Here is a 17,609-nt window from a genome sequence, read left to right as displayed (position 1 = left end):
TTACAGGAAATTATCAAAGAGAACTGTCCAGAGATAATAGAAACAGAAGGGAAAGTAGATGTGGAAAGAATTCATCGAACTCCTTCTGAAATAGACCCTAAAAAAAGAACACCAAGGAATATTGTGGCTAAGCTGCAGAATTACCACACAAAGGAGAAAATCCTGCAAGCAGCTAGAAAAAAACAATTTAAATACCAAGGTGCCACAATAAGGGTCACCCAAGATCTGGCTGCCTCCACATTAAAAGATAGAAGGGCCTGGAACCTGATATTCCGAAAGGCAAAAGATCAAGGACTGCAACCAAGAATGAACTACCCAGCTAAGTTTAGCATCTTTTTCCATGGAAGAAGATGGTCATTCAATGAAACAGAGGAATTCTATATGTTTCTAAGAAAAAAACCAGACTTAAACAAAAAATTTGATCTACATCCACAAGACTGAAGAGAAACAGAAAAAGGTACACAGAACCCTTGAGAACTGTAACTCTGTTGTGGGTATATAAAAAATACTCAAGGATAATTTGATTTTACTGATATAAAAGAAAAAAAGGGGGGTGTAGTAAAGGGAAGGAGGTCGGTTCAGAAAAAGGGGAAGGAGTGATAAAAAGAGGGAAACTACATCCCAGGAAGAGACATAGAAAATACACCATATCTGAGGGAACTTAGTGAGGGGGAGAATCATTGTGTGAATCTTACTCTCATCAGAAGAGGCTCAAAGAGTAAATAATTAACATATTTGTTTTTCAGAGAATTTTCTCTCACCTCATTAAAAGGGGGGAGAGGAAAAGGGGAAAGGAAAAGGAGAATAAGTGAAGGGACTTGGAGGGAGGGGGGAGGGATCCTAAAAAAAAAAAAAAAAAAGAGGGAGGGTTGCGCGTCACAAGGGGGGTCTGTAAATTAAATATCGGGGAGGGGGATCAGGGGGGTCAAGGGAAAAAAGTATAATCTGGGGATAATACGATGGCAGGAAATACAGAATTAGTAATTTTAACTGTAAATGTAAATGGGATGAACGATCCCATCAAACGGAGACGGATAGCAGATTGGATCAAAAAGCAGAACCCTACAATATGTTGCCTACAGGAAACACACTTAAAGCAGGGAGATACATACAGAGTAAAGGTAAAAGGTTGGAACAGAGCCTATTATGCTTCAGGTAAAGCCAAAAAAGCAGGGGTAGCTATCCTTATCTCAGATCAAGCAAAAGCAGAAGTAGATCTCGTTAAAAAAGATAAGGAAGGAAACTATATCCTGCTGAAAGGTAGCATAAATAATGAAGCCATATCAATACTAAACATATATGCACCAAGTGGTATAGCATCTAACTTTCTAAAGGAAAAGTTAAGAGAACTGCAAGAAGAAATAGACAGTAAAACTATAATAGTGGGAGATCTCAACCTTGCACTCTCAGATTTAGACAAATCAAACCACAAAACAAACAAGAAAGAAATTTAAAAAGTAAATAGAACATTAGAAAAACTAGGTATGATAGACCTTTGGAGAAAACTGAATGGCAATAGGAAGGAATATACTTTCTTCTCAGCAGTTCATGGATCCTATACAAAAATTGACCATATATTAGGACATAAAGATCTCAAAATTAAATGTAGGAAGGCAGAAATAATAAATGCCTTCTTCTCAGATCACAATGCAATAAAAGCTACATTTAGTAAAAAGTTAGGGGTAAATAGACCAAAAAGTAATTGGAAACTGAATAATCTCATCTTAAAGAATGACTGGGTGAAAGAGCAAATTATAGAAACAATTAACAATTTCACCCAAGATAATGATAATGATGAGACATCATATCAAAATCTTTGGGATGCAGCTAAAGCAGTAATAAGGGGAAATTTTATATCTTTAGAGGCTTATTTGAAGAAAATTGAGAAAGAGAAGATTAACGAATTGGGCTTACAACTTAAAAGGCTAGAAAAAGACCAAATTATAAACCCCCAACCAAAAATTAAACTCGAAATACAAAAATTAAAAGGAGAAATCAATAAAATTGAAAGTAAAAAAACTATTGAATTAATAAATAAAACCAAGAGTTGGTTTTATGAAAAAGCCAATAAAATAGATAAACCTTTGGTAAATTTGATCAAAAAAAAGAAAGAGGAAAATCAAATTGATAGTCTTACAAATGAAAAGGGGGATCTTTCCACCAATGAAGAGGAAATTAGAGAAATAATAAGGAGTTACTTTGCCCAACTTTATGCCAATAAATTTGATAACTTAAGTGAAATGGATGACTTTCTCCAAAAATATACGCTCCCTAGATTAACAGAGGAGGAGATAAATTGCTTAAATAGTCCCATTTCAGAAAAAGAAATAGAACAAGCTATTAATCAACTCCCCAGGAAAAAATCCCCAGGGCCAGATGGATTCACATGTGAATTCTACCAAACATTTAAAGAACAATTAGCCCCAATGTTATATAAATTATTTGAAAAAATAGGGGATGAAGGAGTCCTACCAAACTCCTTTTATGACACAGACATGGTACTGATACCTAAACCTGGTAGATCGAAAACTGAGAAAGAAAATTATAGACCAATCTCCTTAATGAATATTGATGCTAAAATCTTAAATAAGATATTAGCAAAAAGACTTCAGAAAATCATCTCCAAGATAATACACTATGATCAAGTAGGATTTATTCCAGGAATGCAGGGCTGGTTTAATATTAGGAAAACTATTAATATAATTGACCATATTAATAATCAAATTAATAAGAACCATATGATCATCTCAATAGATGCAGAAAAAGCATTTGACAAAATCCAACATCCATTCCTACTAAAAACTCTTGAGAGTATAGGAATAAATGGATTATTCCTTAGAATAATCAGGAGTATATATTTAAGACCGTCAGTAAGCATAATATGCAATAGAAATAAACTGCAACCTTTCCCAGTAAGATCAGGAGTGAAACAAGGTTGCCCACTATCACCATTACTATTCAATATAGTACTAGAAACGCTAGCCTCGGCAATAAGAGCCGTGAAAGAGATTCAAGGAATTAGAGTAGGAAATGAGGAAATTAAACTATCACTTTTTGCAGATGACATGATGGTATACTTAGAGAACCCCAAAGACTCTGCTAAAAAGCTACTAGAAATAATTCAAAATTTCAGCAAAGTGGCAGGATACAAAATAAATCCACATAAATCCTCGGCATTTTTATATATCACTAACAAAATGCAACAGCAAGAGATACAAAGAGAAATTCCATTCCAAACAAATGTTGAGAGTATAAAATATTTGGGAATCCATCTACCAAAGAAAAGTCAGGAATTATATGAGAAAAATTACAAAACACTTGCCACAAAAATAAAATCAGATTTAAATAATTGGAAAGACATTCAGTGCTCTTGGATAGGCCGAGCGAATATAATAAAGATGACAATACTCCCCAAACTAATCTATTTATTTAGTGCTATACCAATCAGACTCCCAAGAAACTATTTTAATGACCTAGAAAAAAATAACAACAAAATTCATATGGAAGAATAAAAGGTCAAGAATTGCAAGGGAACTAATGAAAAAAAACTCAGAGGAAGGTGGTCTAAGTGTACCTGATCTAAAGCTATATTATATAGCAGCAGTCACCAAAACCATTTGGTATTGGCTACGAAATAGACCGGTAGATCAGTGGAACAGATTAGATACAAAGGACAAAAAAGGGTACATCTATAGCAATCTAATCTTTGACAAACCCAAAGATTCCAACATTAGGGATAAAAATTCATTATTCGGAAAAAACTGTTGGGAAAACTGGAAATTAGTATGGCAGAAATTAGATATGGATCCACACTTAACACCATATACCAAGATAAGATCAAAATGGGTCCATGATTTAGGCATAAAGAGGGAGATAATAAATAGATTAGAGGAACAGAGGATAATCTACCTCTCAGACTTGTGGAGGAGGAAGGAATTTATGACCAGAGGAGAACTAGAGATCATTATTGATCACAAAATAGAAGATTTTGATTACATCAAACTAAAAAGTTTCTGTACAAATAATACTAATGCAAACAAGATTAGAAGGGAAGTAACAAATTGGGAAAATATTTTTAAAAACAAAGGTTCTGACAAAGGTCTCATTTCCAAAATATATAGAGAACTGACCATAATTTATAAGAAACCGAACCATTCTCCAATTGATAAATGGTCAAAGGATATGAACAGACAATTCTCAGAGGAAGAAATTGAAACTATATCCACTCACATGAAAGAGTGTTCCAAATCACTACTGATCAGAGAAATGCAAATTAAGACCACTCTGAGATACCACTACACACCTGTCAGATTGGCTAAGATGACAGGAACAAATAATGACAAATGTTGGAGGGGATGTGGGGAAATTGGGACACTAATACATTGCTGGTGGAGTTGTGAAAGAATCCAGCCATTCTGGAGAGCAATCTGGAATTATGCCCAAAAAGTTATCAAACTGTGCATACCCTTTGACCCAGCAGCGCTACTACTGGGATTATATCCCAAAGAAATACTAAAGAGCGGAAAGAAACATATATGTGCCAAAATGTTTGTGGCAGCTCTTTTTGTTGTAGCTAGAAACTGGAAGATGAATGGATGTCCATCAGTTGGAGAATGGTTGGGTAAATTGTGGTATATGAAGGTTATGGAATATTATTGCTCGGTAAGAAATGACCAGCAGGAGGAATATAGAGAGGCCTGGAGAGACTTAAATCAACTGATGCTGAGTGAAATGAGCAGAACCAGAAGATCACTGTACACTTCAACAACAATACTGTATGAGGATGTATTCTGATGGAAGTGGAAATCTTCAACATAAAGAAGATCCAACTCACTTCCAGTTGATCAATGATGGACAGAGGTAGCTACACCCAGAGAAGAAACACTGGGAGGGGAATGAAAATTGTTAGCACTAATATCTGTCTGTCCAGGTTGCATGTACCTTCGGATTCTAATGTTTATTGTGCAACAAGAAAATGATATTCACACACATGTATTGTATCTAGACTATATTGTAACACATGTAAAATGTATGGTATTGCCTGTCGTCGGGGGGAGGGAATAGAGGGAGGGGGGGTAATTTGGAAAAATGAATACAAGGGATAATATTATAAATATATATATATATATATATATATATATAATAAAAAAAAATGTAAAAAAAAAAAAAAAAATTAATTAATTAATTAACTGTACACCCTGAGGGGCTGCTTTTATTTTATATTCACAGTGCTTAGAATAGTAGAGTCTTCATACATTTTAAATGGTTGGATAATTGCCCTCATTTTACAGGCAGAGAAACAAAATCAGAGAAGGGAGACTTAACAGTCTCACAAGTGATTCTGAGATTGGAACTCCAAGACGGGTCTTCTGATTAAAACCTCAGTATTCCTTCCAACGCATTGTGATAAAGGCCTTTGGGAGAAAATATGCCAATTAACAAGTTACAAGTTATAACAATATGTATTAGGGAAAGTCAGTCTCTAGCAAATTTGTCGGTAGGCAATTCTCATATCCAGTCTTAAGAAGAGAAATTATTTGTGCAAATGTGCCAATAGGTTTAGTACTTTAAAAAAGCATAAATATCACTAGATGAAATTAATAAAATTTAACTGTACCATAACAAATCACAGAAGAAAATTTTTAGTAACACGACTATCATTAGACTACTGCTACTCTTCCTTTTGTCCTCTCTCAACTTGCATTCAAAGCCCCATGTACCGCATGTAGCATACAGTAGAAAGAAAGAGTATGAGAAATGAGAAGATCTCAGTTTGAATCCCAGCTTGACCACCTCATGACCTTCAGAAAAATAATCATCTCTCTAAGCTACTGTTTTCCCATATGTAAAAATGAGAAAGTAGAAATCACATAATCTATAAACCCTCCTTAGGCTGGAGAAGACTCTACTATAATGCCATATGAGGTTCCAGAAGAAATAACTATCAACTTCTTTATAGAAAACATTTTAGAATATCATTCTTTTAATAAAAGGTACAACGTTCCAAAGCATATTACAAAAGGAAATAAAAACAAGGACAAAATTTAAAAATTGTACAACTTAAGATATTAATGAGTCTGAATGAATTCCAAATATGTTTAAGATATACAGAAGTATTTAAACAGATTCTTCTGTCATATACAAAAGGAGGACCCTAACATGGTAGAGTCATATGTTGTTCTAAAAACACCAATTTGATGCTTGGGGATTTTAAAAATCTTTTTACCAATTTCCATCTTCAGGCAAGTTTAGAGATATCTTCATACTGAATACCTTCAACTCTGCGTCCTTTTAAAGGGCCCTAGAAATTAAAAACAAAAAGTGTAAGTACACCTGGAAGAGAAATAAGAAAATGACAGCAAAAAGATAGTAAGTCCAGTTCCTTCCTTCTCCAACTAAAATATGTAGTAGTAAACTCATTCAGGTAAAAAAGAAAGATATTAACTACTTATTATCTGCCAGCACTCTAAATTCTGGATATTCAAAGTAAGACAACATGTTTAAGTGTAAACAAATTTTTAATTTCAGAAGGAAGGCAGTTAGGGGGAAGAAAAGAGCTGAGAGAAAGGGAGTAATACTGTGAAGATGAGTTTTGCACTGAGTCTTTAAGAAAGTCAAAGACAAGAAAAAGGATGAGGAGGGAAAGCATTCTAAGCATATATACTAATGCAAAAGGCTTGCTTTTTTAGGGAAATGAAGTGTCATGTACAAACAGAAAGACAACACCAGTGTCCCTATATTATAGTACTTTCTGAGATTTAATAGAAGACTAAAAAAGTAAGAAAACATAAGGATGTTATGGGACAGAACTCTGAACTTGAAACAAAGGATTCTTACAAGGTACTAAGTCAGTGGAATTGATAGAGACAATAATTAGCTAATTTAGCATGGTTCAATATGATTGATTTAATCCTACAAGAAGATGTTATGGGCCACAACTTGAAACAAGGTATTAAATGGAATTGAGGAGACAATGGTTAAATCTAGTTTAGCATTGATTTAATTCTACAACAAATAATGGTTTCCTAGTGATATAATGATTGGTTTTTACTCAGTGTATTATATTTTCTTTTACAAAAAAGAACTTGTACAGACAATAAATTGGAACACTTCAGGAATGTAACAATGTATTACATGATGTTTGACAATAATGTTGTTAGCCAAAAGAAGAAGAATTATAATTAATATAAAAAAACATTGTTGGTACTATTATTGGGTTCTGAAAATAAAAAAAATTCAACAAATATATATGTATCCCTTTTAAAAAATATTTTGTGATTCTTAGGAGAAGAGGAAGGGGGTTACAGGATGGGGAAGGAGATAAATCTGGAATATCATATCCAACCAGAGTTTGAGAAGAAAATTACTTCAATATATCTCTTTAGGTTCCCAAGTGAATTATTCAGGCAAACTTATTTGTCTTTTATCATCATCTTTCCTCATTCACTGTATCAGATATCCCTGAATTATTAGCTTTTTTTTCTGTCATATGAACCAAATGTCTTATAATTAAAAAGAGAGTAGTCTGAAGGGAGTTAATTCCTCTTATTTTACTTATTTCAATCTTCTTTATTCACTAAATTGTCTTAAAATTCACATTATAGTTTGCTGTTTTGCTATATTTGTAAAAATTTTCACTGTGGATTATTTCTAGAATGTATAAAAAGTTACTAATAACTAAAGAATTCACTTCAATTTTTTTGAATATTTTAAAATAACTGTTTCTAGACAAAATATACTTACAGTTTCGATTATGACAGTGGCAGAAAAAGTTTTTTCATTGATAGATTCTAGGGTTGCTTCATTTCCCCTGTAGCCTCCATTCAAAACCAAAACTCTTTTTCCTTAAAAAAAAAAAAAGACAGGAAACTTCATACAAAGAAAATATCCATTTTCCTATTATCCATATATGAGAGCAAAGTATAATTTTATCAGGGAGATTACATTATTTCAGAGCTCATTTATTACAAATGCAGAAACTGATGCCCAAAAATATACAGTGACTTAACTAAAGTCACACATCTGATTAATGGCAGGGGGTCAGGCCCCAATTCATAGCCAAGGAATTGCGTTGGCCTGGCACCACATTGCTAACAATAACAATCTTATCTTAAAGTAGAAACAGCTGGTCTAATCAAACACTGAAATATCCTTAAACATAATTTGTGGAGAGACATTTTTCTTACAAGGGCCAACTATAGAATATAATAGGTAAAACATAATATAGTAGGAAAAAATGGTGGATTTGGATCCAAGGACCTCGGTTCAAGCCCCCAGTATAGCAAAGGTGGGTAATTTAATTTCTCTAGGCCTATTTACCCCTCACGTCAAATAAGACACCTTACTTAAGATCACCTGTAGAAAACTCCCCCGAAACTAGAAACTTCCGTAACTGGGATGTTCCCCTCCTCCTGAGATTAATCAAGAGTGCATTTAAACTTGAAAACATGGGAAAATATAAAATTCTGGAACAATTTCTGGGGCATTGTGAATTTTTAAAAAGGCTGAGTCCCTAGAAACTAACAATATGTTTCAGAGTTAGATCATAGAAAACAGAAACCAGGGTTGATTACAGAACAATACCTTTCATAATAGCATATGGTTATTATGATATATATAAGCAACATGATTTCTCTCAATAAACAGCTCTGTCATTATCAGCAACCCTGACTCCTTATTTTCAACTGCCACTAGCCCATTTGTGTTGTGCTGGCTACAACAATCATCTTTCTCTAAACATTTTTCAATCCTCTATCAGTAAAAAATGTTAAACACAAAACTGATCAACAGGAAATTTTTAAACACACCTCTCTGTTTATTTATTTATATAACTGCTACAAAATATGCAAAAATACAAATTTAAAATGGACAAAATAATTAGTTCAGAGGCAATAGGTGTTATTGGAGAGTGATCCATATCAAAACTTGTACTTTAGCACATAAATTCATCAGCATATATTACAACAAAACCCAGAAAGAAGAGATTAAGAGAAATTCCACTGAAAATAACTGCAGACAATATAAAATACTTGGGAGTCTACCTGACAAGACAAATGCAAGGACTTTATGAGCACAATTACAAAATACTTTTCACATAGATAAAGATCTAAACAATTAGCAAAATATATATTCATATATATATATATATATATATATATATGTATGTATGTATGTATACCAAGCCAATAAATAAAAATGGCAATTCTACCTAAACTAATTTACTTATTCAGTGCCATACCAATTCAAGTCCCATAGAAATATATTATAGATATAGAATAATATCAAAATTTATATGAAGATAAAAAGAATATCAAGGAAATCAATTTAAAAGTGTGAAGGAAGGCAGTCTTAACAGTATCACATTTCAAATTTGTATCAGTATCAAATAATCAAATATTATAAAAAGGTAAACATTAAAATAATCTGGTATCAACTAAGAAAGAGTGGTAAATCATTCAAGTAGTTAGGGACACAATACTCATTAATAAATGATCAAAGTAATCTAGTATTTAATAAACCCAAAGATCCAAGCTTTGGGGGCAAAAAATCATTATTGACAAAATGTGCTGAGGAAACTGTGTCAGAAAGTAAACATAGACCAACTTCTCATACTATATCATATACTCAAAATGAGATACGATTTAGAAATAAGGGTGACATAATGAGCAAGTTAGGGAAAAATGGAAAATTTTAAACAAGAAAGAAATTAGGGAGGTTAATAGAATATTAGAAAACTTAGGATAGACCACTGAAGAAAACTGAATAGGGGATAGAAAGGAAAATACCTTTTTCTCAGAAGTACATGGTACTTACACAAAAACTGACCATGTCTTTGGACATAAAAATCTCACAATCATCTTCAGAAAGGCAGAAAGAATAAATGCACCCTTTTCAAGATTTCAATGTAATAAAGATTACATTCAATGAAGAGCTTGGGAAAGACTGACTAAAAACCAATCTGAAATTAAACAATCAAATCCTAAAGAATGATCAAGTCAAACAACAAATCATAAAAGCTATCAATAATTTCATCAAAGAGGGGCAGCTAGGTGGCGCAGTGGATAAAGCCCCAGCCCTGAATTCAGGAGGATCCGAGCTCAAATCTGGTCTCAGACACTTAACACTTCCTAGCTGTGTGACTCTGGGCAAGTCACTTAACCCCAGCCTCAGGGGGGAGGGGAGGAAATAAAAAAATAATTTCATCAAAGAGAATGACAATAATCAGACAACATACCAAAACTTATAGGATGCAACCAAAACAGTTCTGAGGGTAAGTTTTATATCTCTAAATGCTTACATAAATAAAATAAAGAGGAAATCAGTGAACTGGGTATACAAGTAAAAAAGCTAGAAAAAGAACAAATTAAAATTCCCAATTAAATACCAAATTAAAAATTCTGAAAATCAAAAGAGAGATTAACAAAAAACAAAAAACTTTTGAAACAATCAAAACTAAGAATTGATTGTATGAAAAAAAGTATCAAAATTGATAAATTTTTGGTTAATTTGATTAGAATATGAAAAGGAAAAACCAAATTACCAGCATCACAAATGAAAAGGGTGAACTTACCATCAATAAAGAAGAAACTAAAGCAATAATTAGAATCAAATATCAGCAAATCTGATGATCTAATTGAAATGGATGAATATTTAAAAAAATATAAACTGCCCAAATTAATAGAAGAGGAAATAATGGGATTACTTAAGTAACCCCATTTTAGAAAAAGAAATTAAACAAGCCATCAATGAATTCCCTAAAAATAAATCTCTAAGGCCAAATGGATTTACAATTCTACTAAACGTTTAAAGAACAATTAATTCCAATACTATATAAACTACTTGTAAAAATAGACAAAGGAGTCCTGCCAAATTCCTTTTATGACACAATGTAATGCTGATAACTAAACCAGGAAGAGCCAAAACAGAGAAAGAAAAGTATAAACTCATCTCCCTAATGAATGTTGATGCAAAAATTTTAAAGAGACTACATCAACCTATCACCAGGATAATACACTATAACCAAGTGGGATTTATATCAGGAATACAGAGCTGGTTTAAAATAAGAAAACCTATGGGCATCAATGACCAAAACTAAAAAAAAAAATAATTATGACAATCTCAATAGATGCAGAAAATACAGCATCCACTCCTATTAAAAACACTTACAAAGCACAGGAATAAAGGGAGTTTTCTTTAAAATGATAAGCAGCATATATCTAAAACCATCAGCAAGCATTATCTGTAATGGAGAGAAGCTAGGAATATTACCAATAAGATCAGGGATCAAAGAAAGATAGCCACTATAATTCAAAATTGTACTAGAAATGTTGGCTTTAGCAATTAAAAAAAGGATATTAAATAAATTAGAGCAGGCAATGAGAAGATTAATAATAACTAACACTCTTTGCAGATGATAAAGAATCAGCAAAAAAATTACTTGAAACAATTAACAGCTTTAGCAAAGTTACAGGCTATAAACCACACAAATGATCAGCATTTCTAACTAACAAAGCCAAGCAAACAAGAGATAAAAAGAGAAATGATGGCCTAGCAGTACCAGACCTAAAATTCTTTTATAAAGCAATAGTCATCAAAACCAGATATAAACCCAAAAATTCCATTTTCTGGGATAAGAAGTCATTATTTGATAAAAATTGCTGGGGAAATTGGAAAATATCAGAAACTTGGCATAAACCTACAACATCCTACACCAAAATAAAGTGAAAATGGGTACATGATTTAGGTGTAAAGGTTGATATTATAAGCAAATTATGAGAGCAATGGATAGTTTATCTATCAGGTCTTTGGAGAAGGGAGGAATTTGTGACCAAAGAAGAACTAGAGAACATTATAAAATGCAAAATGGATAATTTTAGGTCTGGTACTGCTAGGCCATCATCCTTTGCATTTTTTTCATTAGTTTCCTTGATATTCATGTTTTTTCTTTTTCCAGATAAAATGTATTATTTTTTTCTAGCTCTTTAAAGTAATTTTTTTGGAAGTTTGCTTGGATGGCACTGAGAAAATAGACTGATTTAGGTAAAATAGTTATTTTTATTACATTGCCTAGCTTACCTCTGATCAATTGATGTTTTTCTATTTGTTTAGCTCTGACATTAGTTGTGTGAAAAGTATTTTGTAATTTTGATTTCATTAAATTAAAGAGGTTTTGCACACACAAGATTAAAAATGAAGTACAAAATTAGGGAAAAAATTTTTATAACCAGTGTTTCTGATAAAATTTGAAGTGTTTCTAAGTCAAATTTATAAGAATATAGATATTCTTATATAAAATATTTGGGTGTCTACCTGCCAAGACAAATCCAGGAGCGATATGAACATGATTACAAAATTCTTTTATAAAGCAATAGTCATCAAAACCAGCTATAAACCCAAAGATTCCATTTTCTGGGATAAGAACTCATTATTTGATAAAAATTGCTGGGGAAATTGGAAAATATCAGAAACTTGGCATAAACCTACAACATCCTACACCAAAATAAAGTGAAAATGGGTACATGATTTAGGTGTAAAGGTTGATATTATAAGCAAATTATGAGAGCAATGGATAGTTTATCTATCAGGTCTTTGGAGAAGGGAGGAATTTATGTCCAAAGAAGAACTAGAAAACATTATAAAATGCAAAATGGATAATTTTGATTTCATTAAATTAAAGAGGTTTTGCACAAACAAGATTAAAAATGAAGTACAAAATTAGGGAAAAAATTTTTATAACCAGTGTTTCTGATAAAATTTGAAGTGTTTCTAAGTCAAATTTATAAGAATATAAATATTCTTATATATACTCCCCAATTGATAGTCAAGGGACATGAAGAATTTTCAGATGATGAAATTAAAGACATCGACAGTCAAAGGAAAAAGTGCTCTAAATCACTAAGATTAGATTAAACTTAGATTAGAGAAATGTAAATTAAAATAATTCTGAGTACCACCTCACTCTTAAAAGATTGGCTAAGATGACAGGAAAAGATAATGATAAATGGTGGAGAGGATTTGGGAAAACTGGGACACTAATGCATCGCTGATGGAATTGTGAAGTGATTCAACATTATAGTGAGCAATTTGGAATTTTGCTGAAAGGGCTATAAAACTGTGCATATTCTTTGACCCAGCAGTACCACTAATAGATCTATCTCCCAAGGAAATCATAAAAGAGGAAAAAGGACCCACATGTGCAAAAATGTTTGTAGCAACTTTTTGTGGGGGCAAAGAACTGGAAATTGAATAGATGCCCATAAATAAGGAAATGGCTTAATAAGCTATGGTATATGAAAGTAATAATATTTTTGTTCTATAAAAAATGATGTTCAAGCTGATTTTTTGAAAAGCCTGGAAATATTTACATGAACTGATACTATGAAACAAACTGAACCAGGAAAACATTGCATATGTCAACAGCAAGACTGTGTGATAATCAACTATGACAAACTTGGTTCTTCTTAGCAGTGACCCAAGGCAATCCAATAAATTTTGGATGGAAAAAGACAACTACATTCAGAGAGAGGACTATGGATACCAAATGTAAATCAAAACCCATTATGTTCACTTTTTTTTTTTTCATGATTCATCATAATCGTAAGTAAAAATATGTTTAAAACAATAATAACGTACATGTATAATCCCCCCCCCAAAAAAAAGTTTGTTGTCACATGGAGTTGGGGGTGGTGGTGGGAGAGAATCAAATTTAAATAAATAAATAAATAGACTGGAATAGGATAGAACAGAATAAACTAAACTACAATAGAATAGAATAAATGTCCCTTGCAACATAAAATTTATGGGCATCATTTATTTAATTATATTTTAAAAGCATAAGGCCAAAAAATCTTTAGTATTCCCTGTTCAATTTCCAATGAAAAGTTTTTATTATTAGAATTAATAAAGTATGGCTTTTAAGTAAAATAATTATACAAGTGGGAAGAGAGACCCCCCCCCAAAAAAAAAAAGGTTTTAAGAAGTCAAAATCTGAGAAGTAGCATTATCACAAGTATTATTATTAGAGAAGCAGCATGTTCAGTTTGGCATATAGACCAACTTGAGAATCAGGAAGACATAATTTTAAAATTGGCCCCTAAAAAATATTGTGTGATCACAGAGAAATCACTTAACCTATCAGTGCCCCGTGTAACAAGGATTACAAATTACAAAGGAATAGTGAATAGTAAAAAGAATTCCATATCAGGAGTATTCTGCATGGACAAAATTACATGTAATTCCTAGTATAAAGACACTTTTAAATTTTCTTTTCATACTATGAAAAAAGCTTGTACCAGAACCTCTAGTTAAAAGAAGAAAAAAATAAGGTTAAATGATAAATTCCCTGGAAAAATAGTAGTAGTATCCAGCTTTACTAGCAGAGAAAAGGTACTGGGAAAAAAATTAGAAGATCACTGCCATAGCTTGTATATAAATAAAAAATTCTCTTTGGTAAAGAAAAAAAAAAAAAATGCAGAGAAAATCCATAAAACTACTCAAATTTCATTCATTTATGACACTATATTCTCCTTTACAAACTGACCAAAAAAAAAAAAATCTAAAAAGAAAATCTTATTCATGATTCTAAGAATGAAATGAATCACTTTAGTAGCAGAAAAGTTACAGATTTGTGAAGAAATTTACCTGGTGCTGGTATAACTGTCTCTAAATGAGTCTGATCAAGTTTTAGTTTATCTCCAGAATCGATCGTCTTTACCACTGCTGTATATTTGTCAATTACTTCCTGTGCACAAAATTAACATTTTAGCAAATAAATTTTGAAAAACAAAGGCAAAAAATAAAAATGTATGGCTATATCAGAGGAACAATAAAGTCATTTTACAAATTTCAGTGTTTTCTAAGGTCCAAAAATGTCTTCAAATGTAAAGTCTCCAAAAGCAAATCTAGTTTAAAGCTTATCTAAGATTTTCATCTCCTAAAGAAAACTAGGTTGGAAAAATTAAGATAATTTTCAAAAATAAAGCATATGGGCTCATTGTGTCCAACGTGAAGATACTGTTTATTCACTCATGAGGCAGACTGCTAATATATATAGTTAGTTAAAAGAAAAAAAGTAGAGCATATAATTTAAGTACATATAATCTAAGTATGTTAATAATACTCTAGAGTGCCACTAAAATTAAAAAATCTTTGTGATCTCAGAATATAATATCTTTCTCATTCTCCAACTGATAAATGTTTAAAGGATATAAACACATAATTTTTCAATGAAGGAATCAAAACACTTACAGTCATGTGAAAAAATGCTCTAAATGATTATTGATTAAAGAAATGGAAATTTTAAAAACTTTGAAATATCATTTAATACCTATTTGGCATTAGAATGATAGAAAGGGAAAGTGAAACTATGATTATTTTACTGATTCAACAGTTCTAACAGAATCAAATGAGATAAGTGCTTTTCAAACTTTAAAGCACTATGTAAATGCTGCATCATCAAGAACACTGGTCCTGGAAAAGAGATGAAAAAAAGTACCTCTCTAAAGTGTTACACAAATCATTATCAGCATCAGCATCACCACCACTACCATCATCATCATCATTACTATCTTCACCTAAGGATGTGGATTATTTCCTACGTTATCAGACACACAAATATATTAGTTGGTTTGTTAAACTTTAAAAAAGAAATTTTTAAACATTTCTTACAAGAAAAGTGGATACATATGTAAAGGAATGTGATATAAAAAAAAGAGGTATCAATTTTAAGACATGTTCCCAACAAAGTACAAAGAGATTGCAATTTGAAGATATTGCTTCCATCTTCAAAATAGGAGTTGAGCAGGAAAACAGGAGGTAAAGGATAAAGGAAGGCTTTAGGAAGGATGAAGTATTTAGTGTGAGTTTAAAAAATACAAAGGATTTTAATGCATGGATACAGGGATGAGATGAACAAGGGCATAGAAGAAAAAAAAAAGACACGAAGAAACTGGGAAACAATGAATATGTAATGGAAGGGAATAAGAGCAAAAGATTGTAAATATATCAGAACCTCACATTAGAAAGATTCCTCAGAAAGTGATATAAAAGACAGAATAAGTAAGGGACTAAAGTTAAAAGGTTATGAGAGGAGTCCAAGTAAATGGTATTTACAGTGCTATAATACAGTGGAAACAGTAAGAAAAGAAAAAAGGGAATTAATGTGAAAAGAATTGAGAGGACTTGGTAAGTAGCTAAATGGAGAGAAATATAGAAAATGTAAGAAATTAGTTAAAAATGTTTCCTACTCTTAAAGAATTCAAACAGAAAATTTTTGTCCCCAAAGCATCACCAAACAATCAAGTTATAACTGGTCAAAATACTGATGCTTCACTACATTAACTATTACCTAATTTCTCCAAATATTTTCCTGCCAACAGCTTTATAGGCTTACCTGGACAACTCCTTTTTTCTTATGATATTTCTCTCCAAGTTTTTTGGTTATAATTTTCACAATAATATCCTTTAAGAAAAACAAAGAAAAAGGTTTTTTTGGTTTTTTTTAAAGACTGAATTCCTTTCTATAATGTTCTTTTAAGTTAATATTAATTCATGGAAAAGCTTTATTTCTAAGTTATTACTATGCTACAGTAAATAGGAATTGTTCTATTGATTTAATTTTTTTTTAAATTATACTTAACCAAACAATACTCAAATATTCTAATACTCACAAAAAAGACTATACAGAAAAATGTAAAGTTTCATCATCTATTATTAAAGTTTAAGAAACTTTTAAAAAATGAGATAAACCAGTGTTCACTCTTGATAGATTTCGGGATTAGCAAAAACTCCTAGAAAAATCACAAAAAAACCTGTAAACTCATATATTGTAGTCAAATTAGTTCAAAAGTAGTTCATCATGACTGAATTTTTAATTCGCTAGGAATTTTCAGATTAACTCATCCCTGAGAATCTAATTTTCAAGTGGTAGAAAAAAATTGCAATTACATACTTCGTATAAAGAAGTTGGACTCGTTTCCTCTTTCTGTCTTCCTGATTCTGATAAGCTTTCCAAATGTTAGTAATGAAAACTCAGTTGCTTCATTTATTGATATTTTCAGTGCAATGACTTCATATTTGTTATTTCAAATTTTTAAAAAGTTTAAAAAGCTGGTATGGGAGGAAAGGATGCAAAGTAGCAAAAGAGTCTTTTAATACTAGAACTCTTTCTAATCTCTAAGAAAATGTCTGAATTACTTAATCCAAGACTATCCTGAAACTTTAAAAAAAAAAAATTAATTAATGTCAGGGCAGCCATTTTTTTTCTGAGTCAGTTACTACTGTATGCTAAAAAGAAATAGGCTGAGTTTATCAAAGGCTATAAAATGAGGTAACCTGAAAAAATTTTACTTGTTATGCAATCATTTTCTTTATAAAGTTTTGAAAAGTTCATACAATTGGACAAACTGCTTCACAGAAAAAAGAGAATACAAAATTAATTTCTGAAATAGTTCAAAATATCTAACATACCTCCTTAGCTGAAAAACCTGAACAGCAGCATTAATATATTAGCTATTTTAACTCTATATATGAAAGCCATGTGAAAGTCACATTCTAGAAATAATGGCCTTTCACTAAAAAGAACCAACACTTCAAAGTACTGTAATTTACTA

General features: G+C 31.6%; 1 protein-coding gene across 3 annotated transcripts in view; it reads right to left on the bottom strand.

Annotated features, from left to right (window-relative positions):
• Positions 1-5,291: 5,291 nt before the first annotated feature.
• KIN (Kin17 DNA and RNA binding protein) overlaps positions 5,292-17,609 on the bottom strand; it is a 34,672-nt gene continuing 22,354 nt past the window's right edge. The window contains exons 10-14 of one of the 3 annotated variants that reach the window (XM_074268713.1): positions 16,391-16,459; positions 14,641-14,740; positions 7,744-7,844; positions 6,227-6,301; positions 5,292-5,414 (exon numbers count right to left, since the gene is read on the bottom strand). In XM_074268713.1, the coding sequence (XP_074124814.1) occupies positions 6,239-6,301; positions 7,744-7,844; positions 14,641-14,740; positions 16,391-16,459 (333 nt within the window). In that variant the 3' untranslated portion in view covers positions 5,292-5,414; positions 6,227-6,238. Of the gene's footprint in view, positions 5,415-5,965; positions 6,302-7,743; positions 7,845-14,640; positions 14,741-16,390; positions 16,460-17,609 lie in introns of those variants that run through there. The other 2 variants (XM_074268712.1, XM_074268714.1) reach the window with 2 other exon arrangements.

This window comes from Sminthopsis crassicaudata, chromosome 5 (genome assembly GCF_048593235.1).
Source record: "Sminthopsis crassicaudata isolate SCR6 chromosome 5, ASM4859323v1, whole genome shotgun sequence".
Taxonomy (NCBI): domain Eukaryota; kingdom Metazoa; phylum Chordata; class Mammalia; order Dasyuromorphia; family Dasyuridae; genus Sminthopsis; species Sminthopsis crassicaudata.
Note: the sequence above shows the minus strand (reverse complement) of the source record. Positions and strands in the feature narration are given on the sequence as shown.